The sequence below is a fragment of the Phyllobates terribilis genome, unplaced genomic scaffold, assembly GCF_046119375.1.
Source record: "Phyllobates terribilis strain yellow unplaced genomic scaffold, ASM4611937v1 Scaffold_4__5_contigs__length_816908805, whole genome shotgun sequence".
Lineage (NCBI taxonomy): Eukaryota > Metazoa > Chordata > Amphibia > Anura > Dendrobatidae > Phyllobates > Phyllobates terribilis.
Window position 1 is genome coordinate 709,014,918 of NW_027362764.1, and position 20,307 is coordinate 709,035,224.

At 45.1% G+C, this 20,307-nt stretch overlaps 2 protein-coding genes across 6 annotated transcripts in view; both read left to right on the forward strand.

Annotated features, from left to right (window-relative positions):
- Positions 1–5,078, forward strand: part of MTERF3 (mitochondrial transcription termination factor 3) — a 48,583-nt gene extending 43,505 nt beyond the window's left edge. For 2 of the 5 annotated variants that reach the window (XM_073679647.1, XM_073679648.1), the window contains exon 8: positions 4,268–5,077. In XM_073679647.1, coding sequence (XP_073535748.1) covers positions 4,268–4,462 — 195 coding nt within the window. In that variant the 3' untranslated portion in view covers positions 4,463–5,077. Of the gene's footprint in view, positions 1–4,267 lie in introns of all 5 variants that reach the window. The other 3 variants (XM_073679646.1, XM_073679645.1, XM_073679644.1) reach the window with 3 other exon arrangements.
- An 8,705-nt stretch (positions 5,079–13,783) lies between these two features.
- On the forward strand, positions 13,784–20,033 carry UQCRB (ubiquinol-cytochrome c reductase binding protein). The gene is made up of 4 exons (XM_073676777.1): positions 13,784–13,930; positions 16,986–17,057; positions 17,136–17,302; positions 19,823–20,033. Exons 1-4 carry the CDS (start codon positions 13,912–13,914, stop codon positions 19,898–19,900), a joined length of 336 nt encoding a protein of 111 aa, XP_073532878.1. The 5' UTR covers positions 13,784–13,911; the 3' UTR covers positions 19,901–20,033.
- Positions 20,034–20,307: the final 274 nt, after the last annotated feature.

Consider the following 20,307-nt stretch of genomic DNA (forward strand, 5'->3'; position numbering starts at 1 on the left):
AGGAAATGGGGGAGACACAAAAGGTAGAATGTACATATATTGTATAATGCAGCCTTGATATACTAAATAGGATAAATAATACATTGACTGGTCGCCTGCCAGTATGTGTGCAGTCCTTACCGAGGCTATTATGTGCACGGTTGGTATGAACCTGAAATTAAAGAAGATTTTAATATGGGGGAAAACTAGGACGGACAACTGGGATGTACAGATAGTGTGTTGAGGCGATACGCCAGTCTAAAGAAATGGGTTTTTAGGGTCCGCTTGAAACACTGGGTATTGGGAATTAATCGAACTGTCCTGGGTAGTGCATTCCAAAGAATTGGCGCAGCACGCGAGAAATCTTGGAGATGGGAGTGGGAAGTTTGGATTATGGAGGATTTTAGTTTTAAGTCACTGGCAGAACAGAGGGCACGTGTAGGGTGGTAGACTGAGACAAGGGTGGAGATGTAGGGGGGTACTGAAGCATGGAGCGCTTTGTGGGTAAGCGTGATAAGTTTAAATTGAACTCTATATTGGATGGGTAACCAATGCAATGACTGGCACAGGGAAGAGGCATCGGTGTAGCGGTTGGCGAGGAATATGATCCTGGCTGCTGCGTTAAGGACGGATTGGAGAGGGGAGAGTTTAGTAAGAGGGAGACCGATTAGTAGAGAGTTGCAGTAATCCAGACGAGAATGAATAAGAGCTACAGTAAGAGTTTTTGCCGAGTCAAAGGTGAGAAAAGTCCTGATTCTTGAGATGTTTTTGAGGTGTAGATGACATGAACGAGCGAGTGATTTGATGTGAGGAGTGAAGGAAAGATCTGAGTCAAGAATGACCCCAAGACAGCGGGCTTGTTGCTGGGGAGTAATGGTTGAGCCACAAACGAAAATGGGAATATCGGGCACAGGTAAGTTAATGGAGGGAGGAAATACGAGTAGTTCAGTTTTTGACAGATTCAGTTTTAGACAGAGGGAGGACATAATGTTAGACACAGCAGAAAGACAATCACTGGTCTTTTGTAGTAATGCAGGGGTGATGTCCGGAACAGAGGTGTAGAATTGGGTGTCATCAGCATAGAGATGGTACTGAAAACCGAATCTGCTGATTGTTTGTCCAATGGGAGCGGTGTATAAGGAGAAAAGAAGGGGGCCTAGGACTGATCCTTGAGGAACCCCGACAGTAAGGGGAAGGAGAAAGGAGGAGGAGCCGGCGAAAGACACAGAGAAGGAGCGGCCAGAGAGATAGGAGGAGAACTAGGAGAGAACAGTGTCCTTGAGGCCAATAGTGCGGAGCATAGTGAGGAGGAGCTGGTGATCCACAGTGTCGAATGCTGCAGAGAGATCCAGGAGAATCAGCAGGGAATAGTGACCATTAGATTTAGCGGTTAGTAGATCATTAGAGACTTTAGTGAGGGCAGTTTCAGTAGAGTGTAAAGAGCGGAAACCAGATTGTAAAAGGTCAAGAAGAGAGTTGTCTGAGAGATAGCGGATTAGACTGGAATGGACCAGGCGTTCCAAGAGTTTAGAGATAACGGGAAGATTGGAAACAGGTCTGTAGTTGGCCGTGCAGTTCTGGTCAAGGGATGGTTTTTTAAGTAATGGATGTATGCTGGCGTGTTTAAAAGAAGAGGGAAAGATACCAGATGAGAGGGAGAGGTTGAAAATTTTAGTTAGGTGAGTGGTGACAGCTGGAGCAAGGGACTGAAGGAGATGTGAGGGAATAGGGTCACTGGTGCAGGTGGTAGGGCGAGAAGATGCAAGAAGCCTGATCACTTCATCTTCCGTGACTGGTTCGAAGTCAGAAAGTGAGCAAGATACAATGTGGCGGGGAAGAGCATGCATAACATTTGGGGATTGGGAGAAAATTTCCTGTCGGATATGGTCAATTTTTTCTTTGAAATAATTGGCCAGATCGTCAGCGCTGAGGTCGGTGATCGGGGCCTGTGTTGTTTGATTGAGGAGAGAATGAAACGTGTCAGAGTCGTTTAGGATTATTGGAAAGTGAGATTATGAGGTTGTTAAAGTAGGTTTGTTTGGAGAGGTGAAGGCAGAGTTATATGTTTTCAGCATAAATTTATAATGGAGGAAATCTTCGGGCAGATTAGATTTTCTCCACAGCCGTTCAGCGCACCTGGAGTACCTCTGGAGAAGACGTGTTTGAGGCGTGTGCCAGGGTTGTCGCCGTCTATGCCGAATTGTTCTTTGTATAGGAGGTGTGGCTTCATCCAGGGCGCATAGCATTATTTAATTATAATGCTTCAATGCAGAGTTGGGACATGAGAGGGAGGAGATTGGGGCTAATGATGATTGCAACTTTTTCATAAATTTCTGGGTGTTAATGGCGTGTAAATTTCTATAACTGTGGAAAGTGGGGGGGGTGTTGAGTAGAGTCAAAGTTCTTGACAGAGAATGAAAGAAGATTATGGTCAGAGAGTGGAAGGGGAGAGTTAGTAAAGTCATGTACTGAGCAAAACCGGGAGAAGATCAGGTCCAATGTGTTCCCGTCCTCATGTGTAGGAGAATTAGCAAGCTGTGAAAGGCCGAAGGAGGAGGTTAGTGCTAAAAGGTGAGCGGCAGATGGGGAAAGAGGATCGTCAGTTGGGATGTTAAAATCTCCCATGATTATCGTGGGGATGTCGCAGGATAGAAAATTTGGAAGCCAGGCAGCAAAGTGATCCAGGAACTGATGGGAGGGACCTGGAGGGCGATAGACAACCGCCACTCGCAGGGAGAAGGGCCGGTAGAGTCTGACTGTGTGGGCCTCAAAAGAAGGGAAGATAAGGGAGGGTACTGGGGGGGATAACCTTAAAAAAAAAACATTTTGTTGAAAGAAGCAGACCAACACCTCCACCTGGCTTCTGCTGAAGTGAAAACACAAGCATCTCTTTGGCTCTGTTGATGGCCGGCGTCATGCTGATTGACAGCCAGCTCCCCGCTGCTTAACTGCAGGGAGCCGGCTGTCAATCAGCATGGCGCCACCAGTCACACCCCATCCACAGAGCAGCTCGGAAGAAGAAGAGCTGCTCTGTTGACTTGGAGCAGCTGAATCGGCAGAAGGAACCGGTGACCGCTCTGAGCCATCACCAAATAGGTCAGGCAGGTAGTCAGCCTGTTAGTTTTTTAGGTCCATTCTTTGGACAACCCTTTTAAGCCTTATACATGTATTGTATAAGATATTGAATTTATTCTGAATTTCACATATAACATAGATTTGCCAGAATCTGATTTTTTTTTTTTGGAGGGGGGGAATTTGAGTTCCACAAATTCAGCCACCACTTTGCTTGATTCTTTTGAGGGCCAAGAAATTATTAAAAAAAGCAAACAAAACCCTTTGTATTTGCCATTCCTCATCAGCCACAGCTCCCTTACTCCATTCCAGTCTGGTTTTTGTCTGTTTTTTTTCTTACACTGCTCCATCCTGGCACTGAGGCTAATCTGAAGCATGTGATGAGCCGTCTGCAGTCACATAGGGGACTGATGAGACAATCACAGATGTCAGATCCGCCTTGGGTGCCAGAATGAAACGACAAGACCACCGAGATAAAAAGACTTCACGGGTAGGTAGGACCCGAGCTCTGGTAGCGGCACCATGACTAATATGGAAAGGTGTGCATATGCGTGTGTGTATAGAGATATATACAGATTATATATATATATTATAAAGAAAGGGTTGAAAAATAATTAAAAAAATTATATATATAATTTTGTTTTTTTAACCCTTTTTACAGCAATTGGAGTCGTTTATATTCAGATCAGATCTGCTAATTAATTAGGAGATCATCTCTAATTTTGGCTGTGTAGAACTTTTGAATTGTACAGATTCTATATAATAAACTCGTAAGGCCCAATTCATTACGACTGACATTCTCTATGCTAGCCTTAATGAAGGGTGGTGCAGGAGTACAATGTGCCAAATTCATTAAGAGGCGCCAACCATTTAATGCATTAATCACATCTTCTCAGTGGAGCGCGCCTCGTGGTACTAGTACATTTCTGGTGTAAGTTGCATCACTAAAGTGGCTGAACTTTTAAAGAATTCGTGTGGCGGGCTTCACCATGCTCCATCCATGCTCTGCCCACTTTGGCGGATCTGGCCAGGACTGGCATGAAAAGGGTAAAAGTCACAATTTGTGCACAACTTCTAGTTGTGTAAAAAAAAAAAAAAAAAAATACAACTTTTCAATGTGTTTTACACTAGCATTGTGGCGAAAACACTTTCAGGTCTCCATTTGCTCCATCCATGTACAACATCTAGCATTATCCGTGTCATTTTTGCCTTCCAGGTGTTTAATACCAGCCTTTTGAAACTTAAGGAAAGACATGAATTTTTGACATTTCTTGGAAGAGGAATCTATGACCCAAAAGAACCCAACTATGTCTCCTTAGATAAACTGGTGTCCATGCCTGACCAAACCTTCTGTGAAGAAATCGCCAAGGCTTCCACACAGGACTTTGAACAATTCCAAAAAACCTTGTGAAGAAACGACTGAAATCGCTATTATTCTGGTTATATTGCCTTTATATGTTTTGTATCAGACGCTGTGATTATTTATTTAGCAAGAATTAATCTAAAATAAATTAATAAGTGATCACTTTTGTAAATAATATTTGAGGGGCGTAGTCATACGCAAGATTTTGTAAAAGGAGGAAGCTTTGCGAAACATGCAGAAAAGGACACGTATACAGTATGTGCACACTGCAACAATACATTCATACAGTTCCATGGAAATTGCCACGGACAAAATAACAGTTTATTAAAAAAGACTAAGGCTGTATTCACACATGGAAAACTGGACACATACCATTACAGCCGGGGGTCACACTGTACACAGGCTCCGGAGCGATATAGTCTATTACAGGTCGGGGTAGGTGATAACGTTATATCGGTACAGCCGGGGTCACACTGTATACAGGTGCCGGAGCGATATAACATATTACAGGTCGGGGTAGCTGATAACATTATATCGGTACAGCCGGGGTCGCACTGTACACAGACTCCAGAGCAATTAAACATATTACAGGTCGAGGGAGGTGATAACTATTGTTATTTTGTTCATGTGGGCAACTTTTGCATGGGCATTCATGACTGTGGGCTTTTTTCTGTAGGCATTTTTCTCATCACCAACAAACATATATACAGTATATGTAGTGTGTATGCATATAATATATATATATATATATATATATATATATATATATATATATATATATATATATATATATATATATATGTGTGTGTGTATATATATATACATATACACAACATGTACCGTTTATATACATACACACATACTGTATATACACTGACATTCATACACTCGCAAACACGACCTCTGACATTTACATATGGCTGTGTCATCCATACACTCACATATACACACTCTTGACTCCCACACACACTGTGGCGCCTTTACAATTACATACGTACACTGTGACACTCACATATCCGCTCTGTGATACCCACACTCACGCTGTGGCATAGCCTTACTTTTATGTTTTTCCTCCCATACCGGTGCAATCTATGATGTCGAGTATTCTGCTGAAAAAAGTGGAGTGATCCTTTCAGTATAATGAAGTTTGGGAGTCTCCAGGACTCGTGTCCATTCTTCATCTGTTACATGACTAGTCATGTAAATCCTCACTGAATCTTACGGGGAGAGGACATCTCTTATTTCTATAGGCAAGCAATTCCACATAACACAGATATTGGGGCAGATTTGGGTAGTAATTGCACTGTTGGAGTAAGAGCACAGACGATGTCAGAGCACAGACCACAATACACGGACTGTCTGCGAGTCTCCCCAACTTCAATGGCTTTACATATGCCTATAAGGCAGCCGAACTCCGGTCAGGAGATCCACAGACAGTCCGTGCGTTATGGGCCGTGCTCGGGCAGAGTTTCACGCACGTCTGCATGAACCCTAACGCTTCTTAATTTGGATTGTAATGTAATAAAAACTAAGGGCCAATTAATGAATCCTTTTTCACCAGATTTCTGTCATAGAATTATTGCAAAATTTTGTGAAACACGTGGTTCCACAAAATTTTTTGCAACTTTTGTCATTCTTACACCACCTCTAGAATTTATTAGAACAGTGGGCAGAGTTTGGCAAGGAAGAGCGTGCCAAGGGCAGTCATCAAATACATCCTAAATTACAACAATAATGGCCTCCAGTCCTTAACAGGAGCGCATTTCTTACACTGGTACACAGCAGAGGAAAAATGCATCAATTCAAAGGTGCGCTCCTCTTAATGAATTTGGAGCATCTTATTCCAGTGGACCTTTCAGTTTTTATGAATCGGGACCTAAGTTCTTAAAGGCAGCGGAGAATTAGAAGGTTGAACTCTACAGGTACAGTATGTGCGCAGAGTTTTTTGAGGAGTGTTTTTTTTTTTTAAGCAGATCAACTCTGAAAAATCGCTCAATAACGTTTGAAAGATTCTTCCCATTAATTTCTGATTTAAAACAACATGATGGTCATATGTTAAGCTTTTGAAAATCCCTAAGTGGGAGAAAAGAAATTGCTTTGAAGCTTCTCCTGCCTTGAAAACATTGCAAACTAGTCAAAAAGCTGCAAAAAATGCTTCAGGAAGAAAAAAAAAACTCAACAAAAAAATTTCAATGAAGAGACTCCTCAAAATAACTTTAAAAAGAAGGGGTGATTCCTGGAGTGGTTGCTATTTGGAAACTCATTCTTGATTACCTTGAAAAAAAAAAACGCTTGGAGTGTGTGCACACTGCTTCTTTTTTCAGTGGATTCTGCCTGGAACCTCGCCAAAAAACAAAAAAAGCACTTACCCCCCAACAAGAAAGAAAGAACATAGTGCACAGCAATGTCAGAATGACTTTGTGCACGTCTTGTTCTTTTCTCACTTCTTTTAACCCCTTCAGACGTCGACAGCTGTGTAGCGGCTAAAAGCGGTGACCGGACAGTTCTGGTGGATTGGAAGTCGCTAATATTTTATATATAATAATCTTTATTTATATAGTGCCAACATATTCCACAGCACTTTACAATTCAGAGGTTCATATACAGCAGTCATAAGTAACATAGCTAAAGATAGTACAATAATTAAAGCAAAAATGATGACGACCCTGCTCGTAAGAGTTTACAATCTACAATGAGGTGGGGGTGACACAAAGTACAATGGCTTATTTACAATGATGGTCCAGCCATCTTGAGGGGATGAGGGATAGATAAAGGCTGCATGAGCTCATCCCCAGCCAGTATCTGTAGTGCTTTTTGGTTCGGTGGAGACTTATGTGTAGAGAAATAAGGGATGGGCTGTAAGAATATAAAAGGACTTTGATTAGGGAACGTGATAGGCCACCCTAAACAGGTGTGTTTTTAGGGAGCGCCTAAAACTGTGTAAGTTGTGGTTCATCCTAATTTCTTGGGGTAGAGCATTCCAAAGAATAGGTGCAGCTCGGGAGAAGTCTTGAAGCCGGGAGTGAGAGGTACGGATTAGTGCGAATGTTAGTCGAAAGTCGCTTGCGGAGCGTAGAGAACAGGTAGGCCGATAAACAGAAATGAGGGAAGAGATGTAGGGGGTGCCACGCTGTGGAGAGCTTTGTGGGTGAAAACTAGCAATTTAAATTGTATCCTATAATTCATGGGCAGCCAGTGCAATGACTGGCACAGAGCGGAGGAATCTGAGTAACGGTTAGCCAAATAGATGACCCTGGCTGCAGCATTAAGGATGGACTGGAGAGGGGAAAGTCGAGTGAGGAGGAGGCCAATTAATAAAGAGTTAAAGTAGTCAAGGCGGGAGTGGATCAGGGCAACAGTGAGGGTTTTTGTTGTTTCCAAGGTGAGAAAGGGGCGGATTCTAGAGATGTTCTTCAGGTGCAAGTGACCAGAGCGGGCAAGAGATTGAATGTGGAAGGTGAAGGAAAGATTGGTGTCAAACACAACGCCCAGACAATGCGCCTGCTGGCTCGGCGTTATTGTGGTGCCACACATGGAGAGGGAGATGTCAGATATGGGGAGGTGAGTAGACGGCGGGAGCAGAAGAAGTTCAGTTTTGGAAAGGTTGAGTTTGATAGAGAGCGGACATGATGTTAGAAACTGCGGCCAGACAGTCACTGGTGTTCTGTAGTACAGTAGGGGTAAGGTCAGGGGATGAGGTGTATAGTTGTGTGTCATCAGCATAAAGATGGTACTGAAAACCAAATTTGCTGATGGTCTGTCCAATTTGGGCTGTGTAGAGAGAGAAGAGAAGAGGGCCAAGGACTAAACCCTAAGGAACCCCAATAGTGAAAGGAAGGGGGGAAGAAGTGGAGCCAGCGAACGATACACTGAAAGAGCAGTCAAATAGGTAGGAGGAGAACCAAGAAAGAGCAGTGTCCTTTATGCTGATTGAGTGGAGCATAGAGAGTAGGAGGTGGTGGTCAACGGTGTCAAAAGCTGCAGAGAGGTCAAGAAGAATGAGCAGAGAGTGGTCACCATTACGTTTTGCTATCAGAAGGTCATTGGTTACTTTGAGTGCAGTTTCTGTAGAATGTAGGGGGCAGAAGCCAGACTGTTATGGGTCTAGAAGAGAGTGAGTGGAGAGGTAACTGGTAAGGCGGGAGTAGACCAGGCACTCCAAGAGTTTAGAGATGAAGGGGAGATTGTAGACTGGTCTGTAGTTGTTTGTGCAGGAAGGGTCAAGGAAGGGTTTTTTTAATGATGGAGAGTTTGAAGGAGGAGGGGAAGATACCAGAAGAGAGGGAGAGGTTGAAGATTTTAGTTAGATGAGTAGTGACGACTGAAGAAAGAGACGGGAGTAGATGTGAGGGGATGGGGTCAGTGGTGCACGTAGTGGGATGAGAAGGAGAGGAGCCTGGAAACGACTTCTTCTGTGACTGGGTCAAATGTAGAGAGTGATCCAGAGGGGATGTGGGGAGGGATGGGAGTCACGGCACTTGGTGGCTGAGAGCTGATTTCCTGACGGATGGTGTCTATTTTCTCTGTGAAGTAGGAGGCCAAGTCCGCAGCACAAATGTCCGTGATGGGGGCCTGGGCTTTAGGACTGAGGAGGGAGTGAAAGGTGTCGAAGAGTTTTTTGGGGTTGTTGGATAGTGAAGATGTGGCGCCCCTGAGGGTTCCGTCGCCACAGGGGTACTGCATCTCTTTAATGAGGTGTTGTATCTCTCCTTCGAGGTAACAATGGTGCAGCTGTCAGGACCCCACCTCTGCATCCAACACTACACCTCTCCCACCTGAGGGGGGGCTTATATGCACCAGGGTGCTGCCCCAGCCAGGATAAGAGGAGATGGGGGGGGGGGGACCATGTAGTGGGTGAGGGTGGAGGACGCACTTTAGGTTACACCACAAAATTCATATTTAATAAACGGCCATCTTAGGTTCAAGGTCTTTGATTGTGATCTTCATCACTGAACGTGGCTTTCTGTGTGAACCTGCAGTTGATGGGGACACGGTCCTCGTGCTCTGGCCTTGAGTCGAGGAGCGGGCAAGGGTTAACTTCTGTCTCTACCCGGTCAAGGTCCCTACTTAAGAAGTCCTGGAGGGGAGCAGAGGAGACAAGCTCCACAGTCAAAAGGATCCCAGGAGGATGCAGACGGAGCGGTATACGCCACCTGTCCTCACTATTCTGGCCTACTCAGAGGGAGTCCTGCTGCAAAAGGGGTACCGGCCCCCGATATCTGACTCTGTCACTTTAAGTCTTAGTCGGACAAGCCCGGAGGCTCAGAGGATCCCACCGGGTAACGGACGGAGCGGAGTCGCCACACGTACCCTTGTTCTGAGCATAGTCCAGAGGGAGACCTGGCGTTCGTACACGCACCACACACGGACAGGAGAGAACCTAGTGGAAAGTCTAGGAACACTCTGGTGAGGGGTCCTGAACTACCCGGAGGTTGTTGGACCCCCGGTCCTGGTGGCCGCAGAGCGCCGTGAGGAGCAGGGAGAAGCCTTGCAGCTGCATGCTCTACCGTGAGTAAAACCTGGAAGACTACCCCTATGGCCTCCGGTCCTTTATTCCTGCACAGCACTGCACTAGAATTCACTACTACTCCCTCCATCCGCGTCCCTGCCCTGAGGCTCTGCTCCGCCTGTGGGGAGTAGCACCATCCAAAGCTGCCACTACATCCCGCCTCAGAGGACTGCCACAGCGCTGGTGGCCATCACCAGACACCACAGGTGGCGTAGTCTTTCTCACAACTCGAACCACTGTCACCATTCCTCCTAGCCCTTAACTTTTTAATGTGACAACCCTGGGCATGGACCGAGCCTAGGCCGCAACTACATCCACCTTGCACAGTGGCCCGGCTTCCGAGTACCCCAACTCTCAGGGTGGGCTAGCGAGCGGGGAAGGAGAGGCGTCCCCTAGTCAAACCAACACGGACGTATTACTCCCATTCGACCCTCTCCTCCACCCGGGCGCGTCAAAGAGACCAGGGTGGTGAAGTAGGTGTGTTTGGCGAGGTGAAGGGCAGAGTTATAGGTTTTTAACATAAATTTATAGTGGATAAAGTTTTCTAGTGTGCGAGTTTTCCTCCATAGGCGTTCGGCACTTCTAGAGCATCGCTGGAGAAATCGGGTTTGCGGTGTGAGCCAGGGTTGTTTTACTCTGTGTTTGGAGGTTCTGAGGGTGAGGGGCGCTACTTGGTCCAGCGTGCTTCTGAGAGTGTCATTGTAGTGGTTTACAGCCTGATCAGGACAGGACAGAGAGGAGATTGGAAACAGTGATGAGTGAAGGAAGTCTGTAAGTGTATGAGGGTTAATGGCTTGTAGGTTTCTGAATGTGTGATAGGTAGGAGTGTGCTGGGGCGGGCGTGGATTTGTGAGCTTGAAGGAAAGAATGTTATGATCAGAGAGGGGAAGAGGGGAGTTATTTAGGTGGGGGATTGAACTAAGCCGGACAAAGACCAGATCAAGGGTGTTTCCATCTTTGTGTGTCTCAGAGGTTGAAAGCTGTGAGAGGCCAAGAGAAGTGCTTAAAGATAGAAGCTGGGATGTGGATGAGGAGGTGGGGCTGTTTATGGGGATGTTGAAGTCTCCCAGGATAAGAGTTGGTAAATCTGAGGACATGAAGTGCAGCAGCCAGGCAGAAAAATGGTCAAGGAACTGGGTTGGTGAGCCTGAGGGACTGTATACGACCGCTACTCTGAGGGAGAGGGGATGGAAGAGCCTGATGGTGCGGACCTCAAAAGAAGGGAATGAGAGTGATGGAACTGGGGGGGAATACCTGGAAGGTGCATTGTGGGGACAGGAGTAAGCCGACTCCACCACCAAGTCTGTTCGCAGGTCTCGGGGAATGGGAAAAATGCAAGTCGCCATGAGAAATAGCAGCAGGGGAGACAGTGTCAGAATCCTGATTCCAGGTTTCAGTGAGGGCCAGCAGATTGAGAGAGTTGGTCAGAAAGTAATTGTGCAGGAAAGGAAGCTTGTTGCATACAGACCGTGGATTCCACAGTGCACAATTGAAGGAGGGAGATGAAGGAGTACAGCTGATGTTAATGAGGTTAGCAGGGTTTCGATGTGAGGTGGAGGGTGGACAGGGGTTAGGAGAGATATCCCCAGAAATGAGTAGCAGCAGTAAAAAGAGAGAGCAGATAGTTTTTGGATTTGTGACGTGGTTTCTTGTGCAATACCTTTGGATAAGACAGTGAGATTTGTCAGGAAGTTCAAAAGAGCATGGGAGAGGGAAGGAATGAGGGGCAGATATGGATGAGTGATGATGGAGGGGGGATAGGGCGGTGATTGTGGATGAAAAAAGCAAACAGGAATATGGATGCAGGAATAAAGTACATAGTTATCAGAGAGTACAAAGTGTGGGTTACCTGACTCCTGCCCTGAGTGACTGCCATTGAAATGACTGTCAGACACTTGTCGAATAGGACACTTTGCTGAAGAGGACACGTGCATATATATAGAATGTAAAAAAAAAAAAAAAACAGACGGCGGTGACAGAGATATCACAGAAGACCCCTCATGAAAAATGGTGCAGATACGCCGGCGTCTAAAAGATGTGTGTATATGCCTAAGGCCGGAGTCACACTAGTGTATGGCATCCAATATGAGGGCATCGGGTGTGATATGCTAATGACACTGGGCTCCTGCTCTGCTGCGAGTGTGAGCCGAGTGTCTGTGCTCCCATGCGAGAATCGCAGCACAGCTGCGGAGGAGATGGAGAAAGTCATTTCTCCATCTCCTCCACTGCCGCCATCCAAGGGAATCGCACTGCACTCGGGTGATATCAGAGTGCAGTGCGGTGTTTCACATGCACCTAGACTTATAGGTGTGTGCGGTCCGATTCTCACAGTATGCTGCGATTGTTTTCTCAAGCCGAACTGGCATGAGATCTGATAACACTGGGACGAGTGCAATCTGATTTTTTTATCGGATTGCGCTCGTCCGAATTATTCACTTGTGAGCGAGCCCTTAAAGGGCCTTTTCCCTCTACAAGATCCTATCCCACTATGTAGTAGATGTAAGGCTGAGTTCACACGATGCGTATTTCAACGCATGAAAAACGCATGGTAGAAGGGAAGCAATGTTCCCCAATGGAAATCCGCATGTGCTGTGCCCATGATGCGGATTTTTCCGCAGCGTGAACGCTGCGGTCAAAAATCCGCAGCATGTCAATTAATTTTGTGGAAACGCGGCGATTTCGCCGCCATTGACTTGCATTAGAACGCGCCAATTCCGCAAGACAGCATCTGTACTTGCGCTATTGGCGCGTTCTAATATGCGGATGGTACCTGGGTGTGGAGGAGAGGAGAGTCTCATCCACACCCAGGTACCATTAAAAAAGCTGTAAAACAAGAATAAAATAAAAAATATATATATATATACTTACCATCTGTCGGCCCGCGCAGCGCTCCTGCTTGGTTCCCGGCACTTGCAGTGAGTTGTAGGACCTGCGCTGACGTCAGAGTCATGTGACGGGTCACGTGACGCTGACGTCGGCAGGTCTTTCAATTCAAAGTTGCCGGGAACTTTGTAAAGCAGGACAGCGCGGGCCATCGGAGGTAAGTATATACACTCTCTCGGGTCACACTATATAAATCCATGCTGTTTGCATGGATTTATATAGTGTGACCTAGTTGTCAAGCACTTTCCAGGTGATGCTAAAATCGCCTGGAAAGCGCTTGTCAATCTGCATGCGGAAACGCATGTGAATCTGCATGTGGATCCGCATGTATTCTGCAGGAAAAACGCATGCACAATCTGCATGCGTTTTTTCTGCCAGGGAGATGCAGAAATGATGCAGAAATTTTCTGCTTCATTTCTGCATCGTGTGCACATACCCTAATAATAATATTAGCAAATACCTCCATTAGAAATTTAGTATAGTTCTTCTGATTCGTTATGTCATTTACCCCATGTACAGGGCACTGCAAGACCGTAGGTATCCATGTTTATGGCCACTGATATAGTGACAGCTGTTAGTGGTCGTAACTATGGATACCTAAGCTCCTGCAATGCCTGCACATGGGGTAAGTGACATAGCTAATCATTAGAACTATACTACATTTCTAATTGGAGGTATTTGATAATATAATTATCATTACACCTACTATATATTGGGATAGGATCTTGGAGATGGGACTACCCCTTTAAGGCTGTGTTGAAACAGTGTTTTTTTTTTTATTTCCAGAGTAGAAACTCTCCAATCATGAACTAGTTAAGGGGATATTCACAGGTGTGGTTATTACTATATGAACATGCCCTATAACCTCCCTCCTGTGAGAGCTGGGCTGGCACGTGGCTGAGTCCTTTTGACTTTTTACTTTCGTAGTAACAAACTGCTGCAGAAGGCCGCGCCGGCCGCACTGCGCTTGCGCCAGAGTTAAAAGCAAGACACGTGACAGGCACTTCCGCCAGTGCTTCTTTGCAGCTTCCGCCTTTACGCCGCTGATGACGTCACTCGTCGCACAGCTAGTTGCGTCCGAAGATCTGTCTCTGGTCTCAGCAAGATGGCGGCGAGGGCACCAGGTAAGGACGAGTGACCGTGTAATGTAATGTAGTGGCGCTGGGTGTCAGAGAGGGGACCCGTGAGGGCTGTGCCGTGCCCGGGCGTGGTCTCTCTGCAGCCCCAGCTTCTCGCAGTGAGGATGGAGGACACGTCCGGTTTGTCCTCCAGGTGACCCGGGGCTGGTGTCACTGATAACATGGCAGTGCTGCAGTATTAGGGGGCGCATACCGAGGGGGACACGGTCACTGGTGGGGTCCCTGCAGCATTAGACTGTGTCATGTGACCTGCAGGGGGGCTGTGGGGTCAGGGGGTCATAGACCTCTGATAATGGACAGGACCCGGTTGTCGGCGGAGATCTGATACTGTTGTTGGCAGCATTTGGGGCACATAGGACTTTATCTTCCCCCTTTTTTTTCCGGAAGTTCAACACCTGACGGACAGTAATCCTGTAATTGTGTCTTCTAGATTTTAGCTTTTAAACCTTTTGGCGTTTACTGTACATACTATTCATCAATCTTCATACATTGGACTTCTCTGGATACTGTGATGCCAAACAGGCGTGTGATGTGTAACCAGAAAGGCTTATATATTTCAATGAACGTTTTTATTGCTTAGCTTTAGGGGAGTGGCACTTGTGATGGCTGATATTATACAGGGATACTATGGTGTTGCATTTTGTAATGGAAATGAAGGTCTCCAATGAGCTCGAGCTGAGGTTTCGTTGCTCAATGGTTAGCACTGCAGCCTTGCAGCGCTGGGGTCCCAGGCTCAAATCCCACCAAGAACAACATCTGCAAGGAGTTTGTATGTTCTCCCTGTGTTTGTGTGGGTTTCCTCCGGGTTCTCCGGTTTCCTCTCACATTCCAAAGACGTACTGACAGGGAATGTACATTGTAAGCCCCAATGGGGACAGCAATGATGATGTATGTAAAGCGCTGCGGAATATGTTGGTGCTATATAAAAAATAAAGATTATTATTATTATTATTATTATTATTATTATTATTATTATTATTATTATTATTATTATTATTATTATTATTATACAAAGATTGTGACGGGGGTAAGGGGCGCAGGACTGTAATGGTCGCTCCATGTGACTGTAATCTTTCAGTGGTACGGTGAATTAAATAGCGCTGGTGGTTCCGGTCAGTGGTGTTACCGGCCGGTGCCTCTTGAGTAACACAGTTGGCACCTGCCCTGTATTGAGCAGCTTCAGAGCCTGAGTCTTCTCCATACACCTGCACCTAACGTGTGACCTACATATATACCACATGTTGGGGGTAATCTCACCTTAGATTGTTACTTATTAAGATAATCATTTTCCAATTAGTGAAGATTCAAGCATCAGGATCTCAAAAACGAAGGGACCGATTTCCACTCCAGTCATCCTGAGCCGCAGCGCTCCCCACCACCAATTGCTCTTCATCCTCCAGATTGTTAGGGGTTCCCGTCCATCAGATCCCACAGATCAGGAAGTGATTGCATCCCACTAGTAATATGCCTACACTTACCATTCTGAGAAAATCCTCATCACAATAGGTATCTATACGCCACCTGGAATCCTAAACCTCAAGATGTGCTGATATCAGATTACTGTGGGGACAGAGAACTATGAATTTATATATTCAGAAAATGCTTATAATCTAGTAGGTAATTACTCTTTAAAGGGAACCTGTCAGCATTATAGACCCTAAACTAACGTCATCTATGTAAAGCAGGGTTCTCAAACTCAGCTGGGTAAATGGGATGCTAAGTGAAAAAAATTGAATATGAAGGGCCACATTCTTTGAGGGAGAAGAAAACGTTTTCAGTGATACCATTACTTTTTTTTTTTTTTTACAGGTCGTCTTTTACTTACATTTTTACATAAAACAGCATTTTTAGTGGCCAAATATTATTCCATTATTTTTTCATTCATTTGTTTTTAAATGTTTTGCTTTTTTTGCTCTTAACTGGCCCCATACAGTAATAGTTTTACAATTGGCCTCATATAGTAATTCTGTCCCCCATCCTGTAATAATGTCTGCTGTGCTGTAGTAATGTCCCCATCCTGGTCCCATCTTATAGTAATATCCCCATCCTAGGCCCATCTTCTAGTAATTCTTCTCCTTTGACCTCACTCACTCTACGAACAGCGTCCTCTTCCTCCTCCACAGCCGGGGCACTTAGCAGTGATGTCATGTGCAGTCGTGCCGGTACGCTGACGTCAGCTGCTGGCCTCTGATTGGCCGGTGAGTGGTATTGGCATTGCGCCGCAGAGAGTCGGATTCTGTACCGCAATACATTTCAATTGAATGTGTGTCCCTGAAAAGAAGCACTGATGCGATTGTCTCAAGGGCCCTCGGACCGCACAATAGAGCCTCAGGCTTCATACGGTCCTTGGGCCGCGTGTTTGAGACCCCGGATGTAAAGCATCTGAAACGCTGATTATGTTTATACCTCTTTCTCCTTTTTATAGAAATTCATTGGCAAATGTTTATGCAGGTGCAGGAGGTTTGGCCTGACCTTACAGGTCTCCGGCCTCTCTCCCTCTTTCTCCTCCTGCCTTTGACTGACAGGTCAGGCTCCCCCCTCACCATAGATCTTACGCTGGTGCTGTCATTCCTGGAGGGCTACACATGCGTAGATCGATATTCTGGCTCGTGCAACATCATCAGGACCTTATTGAGTATGTGCCGCCCCCGGGAATACCGAAGCCTGCGTGAGATCTCGGGTGGGGGGAGCAGGTCACAGCCAAGAGGTAGGAGGTCGGTGGAGGAGAGAGAGGCCGAGAGAGATGTTGCTTCCTGCCAGCCCACTTGCGAGCTCATTTGCATAAACAGTCGCTGATTGATTTCTAGAAAAAGGGCTTAGAATACAAAGGTGAGGACTTAATCAACGTTTTAGATGCTTTACATAGATTGTTAGTCTAGGGTCTGAACAGCTGCTGACCGGTTCCCTTTAAGTGCTCTGATTCAGTGCTGGTACCTGCTGACTTGTAGATGAGGCTCGAGGTTCCCGCATGTGTCTTGCACAGATGAATATGTGGTGTTGGTTTTGTGGGTCTCCGTCTCTGACTTGTGTTTTCTTCCAGTCCAGGCTTCAGGCCTCTTTATGGAATCTTTACGCAAATGGTACTATGGACTCGCTGGCTTCAACAAAATAGGTAAAGTGAAGTTATGTACCGCCTGGTAAATTGCTCTAGTGCAGACAGGAGTGATGAATATTGGCTTATACTTCATAGGTTTAATGCGCGATGACACAATATATGAAACCCCCGATGTAGAAGAGGCGATCAGGAGGCTGCCAGCTAAAGTATACGATGACCGGATGTTCCGCATCAAGAGAGCCCTGGACCTAGACATGAAGAAAACCATCCTCCCTAAGGAGCAGTGGACGAAATATGAAGAGGTGAGGACACCTCGCTGTGCACCCAGTCATGTAGTCACCCGGTCTCTGCTCATATACCGTGTAGGCGTCCAATGCACTCGTCATGGAGCAGCTTAGTTTTACGGGAACGTAATTATGGATCAATTTTAGCACTTTTACACATGCATAAGTTCATGATAAATCCTGGTCTGAACAGGAACCTTGGACTTGCAGCAATAATACACAGCTTTGGCACATACAGGGAACTATACACAGTTTATACTCCCATCTATTCAGTACTAATTATCACTGCTCTGCAATGTGTGATGGGTCTATGGTGCAGGTGTGCACAGGACCTTACTGCAAGAATCACAGCTGTATGCTGCCCAGTTTGCCGCTTTTAAGATGTATATAGACCAAGGCTGCCGTCACACATCCGCTGTATACATCCTTGTGCTATTTTTTTTGTTGTTTAACCCCTTCCCGTTTTATATGTTTTTTGTTTTCTTCCCTTTCCACCAAGACCTATGACCTTTTTCATTGTGATGAGGACATAACCATATGAGGGCTTGCATTTTGCAGGCGGATTTGCAAATTTGAACTACAGCATTTAATTTACCTTTCAATGTACTGGAAAACAGGGGTGGGGGGGGGGGGGCACGCAGTTGCTTTTTGGGTTTTGTTTTGACAGTGTTCATTTTATGGTAAATTTAATTTGATCTGGCAAAAAGATTGTTTGTTTAGGTCAGTTCAATTACAGCAATACCAAACTGATACATGTGTTTAAAAAATCCGCCATTTTCCGAGACGCATAACAGTTTAATTTTTTCGATCAATGAGGCTGCATGAGGACTTTTTGATAGTAGTTTTGCAATCTCTTGAACTTTTTCTTTATAAAAATGTTTGTTTTCTCCATTGTCCGGTGCTGTACTATTTCGGTTTATCCTAGGGCATGTTTACTTTTTAATTAAGGATCTAGGTGCATTTACCACACTAGGGATATACAGGTGCTTCTCACAAAATTAGAATATCATCAAAAAGTTAATTTATTTCAGTTCTTCAATACAAAAAGTAAAACTCGTATATTATATAGTCATTACAGAGTGATCTATTTCAAGTGTTTATTTCTGTTAATGATTATGGCTTACAGCCAATGAAAACACAGTCATTATCTCAGTAAATTAGAATACTTTATAACAGCTTGAAAAATGATTTTAAAATCCGAAATGTTGGCCTACTGAAATGTATGTTCAGTAAATGCCCTCAATACTTGGTCGCGGCTCCTTTTGCATCAGTTACTGCATCAATGCGGCAATGTGTCATGGAGGCGATCAGCCTGTGGCACTGCTGAGGTGTTATGGAAGCCCAGGTTGCTTTGATAGCAGCCTTCAGCTCGTCTGCATTGTTGGCTCTGGGGTCTCATCTTCCTCTTGACAATATCCCATAGATTCTCTATAATAGATTCCCTATGAGGTTAAGGTCAGGCGAGTTTGCTGGCCAATCAAGCACAGTGATACTGTTGTGTGTAAACCAGGTATTGGTACTTTTGTCAGTGTGGACAGGTGCCAAGTCCTGCTGGAGAATAACCTTTCCTTCTCCAAAAAGCTTGTCGGTAGAGGGAAGCATGAAGTGCTCTACAATCTCCTGGTAGACGGTTGCGCTGACTTTGGTCTTGATAAAACACAGTGGACCTACACCAGCAGATGACATGGCTCCCCAAACCATCACTGATTGTGGAAACTTCACACTAGACCTCAAGCAGCTTGGATTGTGGCCTCTCCACTCTTCCTCCAGACTCTGGAACCTTGATTTCCAAATGAAAATGGGAACTCTGGGACCTTGTGGAGTGTGTCAATGACTGCCTTCTGGACATCTGTCAAGTCAGCAGTCTTCCCCATGATTGTGGAGCCTACTGAAACAGACTAATGGACCTTTTTAAACGCTTAGGAAGCCTTTGTAGGTGTTTTTTGTTAATTATTCTAATTTACGGAGATAATGACTTTTGTGTTTTCATTGGCTGTAAGCCATAATCATCGACATTAACAGGAATAAACACTTGAAATAGATCACTCTGTTAGTAATGACTCTATATAATATGAGTTTCACTTTTTATATTGAAGAACTGAAATAAATTAACTTTCTGATGATATTCTAATTTTGTGAGAAGCACTTGTACATTTTGGAGAGCACCCTGACCAATTACGAGAACAGAGGACATGAGCGCCCGGTGAAGCTCCGTTTGAAATCTTTTAGGGCTCTTTCAGATGTTCATGATCATCAGTTCGATGTAAGATCGCTATGCAAAGGAAATATATGAAGCTGTTGTGCTCAGGTTGGGAGACTCTCATCCAGTCTGTAGATTGCGATCCAAGATCGGACCGATGATCACGGACGTCTGAAAGAGCCCTTACCCTTTTACTTCCGATGTTTTATTATCCATTTGACCTAATTCCATTTTCTGGCTGATGTTACGGTCGTCATTTGAGACTTCTGTCCGGTATCTCATGTATTGCAGGGTAAGTTCCTTTATTTACCAACTTCTGTTTTTTTTTCCCCCAATAGGATGTTTCATATCTGCAGCCATACATTAGAGAAGTAGTCCGCGAGAGGAAAGAAAAGGAGGAATGGGGCAAGAAATGATATCCCATCACTGTCCAGAAGTCTTTTTATAATATTTATTCCTCATGTACACATCGGAGGATTGAACTTTCTGAGCCCTTGTACCGCTCTCTTTACTACAATAGAGCCAATAAAGAAAACTTTTCAATCATCATTTATGCATATTCTCACAGCTGTCATTCATTTTAGACCATGCTGTCCAAAAAACTACTGCCAGTGCTTATAGTGGTTCTCCGGGAAAAGGAAAAAAAAAGAGTCATAAATCATTTATCCCTTTTTAATTAGCAAATCAATCTTATAGTTTTGGGAGGTAATCACTTTGGAACATTTAATTTACCTCTGTCTTGTTGCGCAGATGGGGACCGGCACTAGAATGACAGTACGTAGGTGCCTGTGAGCATGTGCAGTAGGAAGCTCTGCTGCTGTGA

What these genes read in the sequence shown, in the direction of transcription:
- UQCRB (XM_073676777.1), top strand. An exon ending in CGCTGGCTTCAACAAAATAG is followed by an intron (nt 17,058 to 17,135) that starts GTAAAGTGAAGT and finishes TATACTTCATAG; the next exon opens with GTTTAATGCGCGATGACACA. An exon ending in AGTGGACGAAATATGAAGAG is followed by an intron (nt 17,303 to 19,822) that starts GTGAGGACACCT and finishes TTCCCCCAATAG; the next exon opens with GATGTTTCATATCTGCAGCC.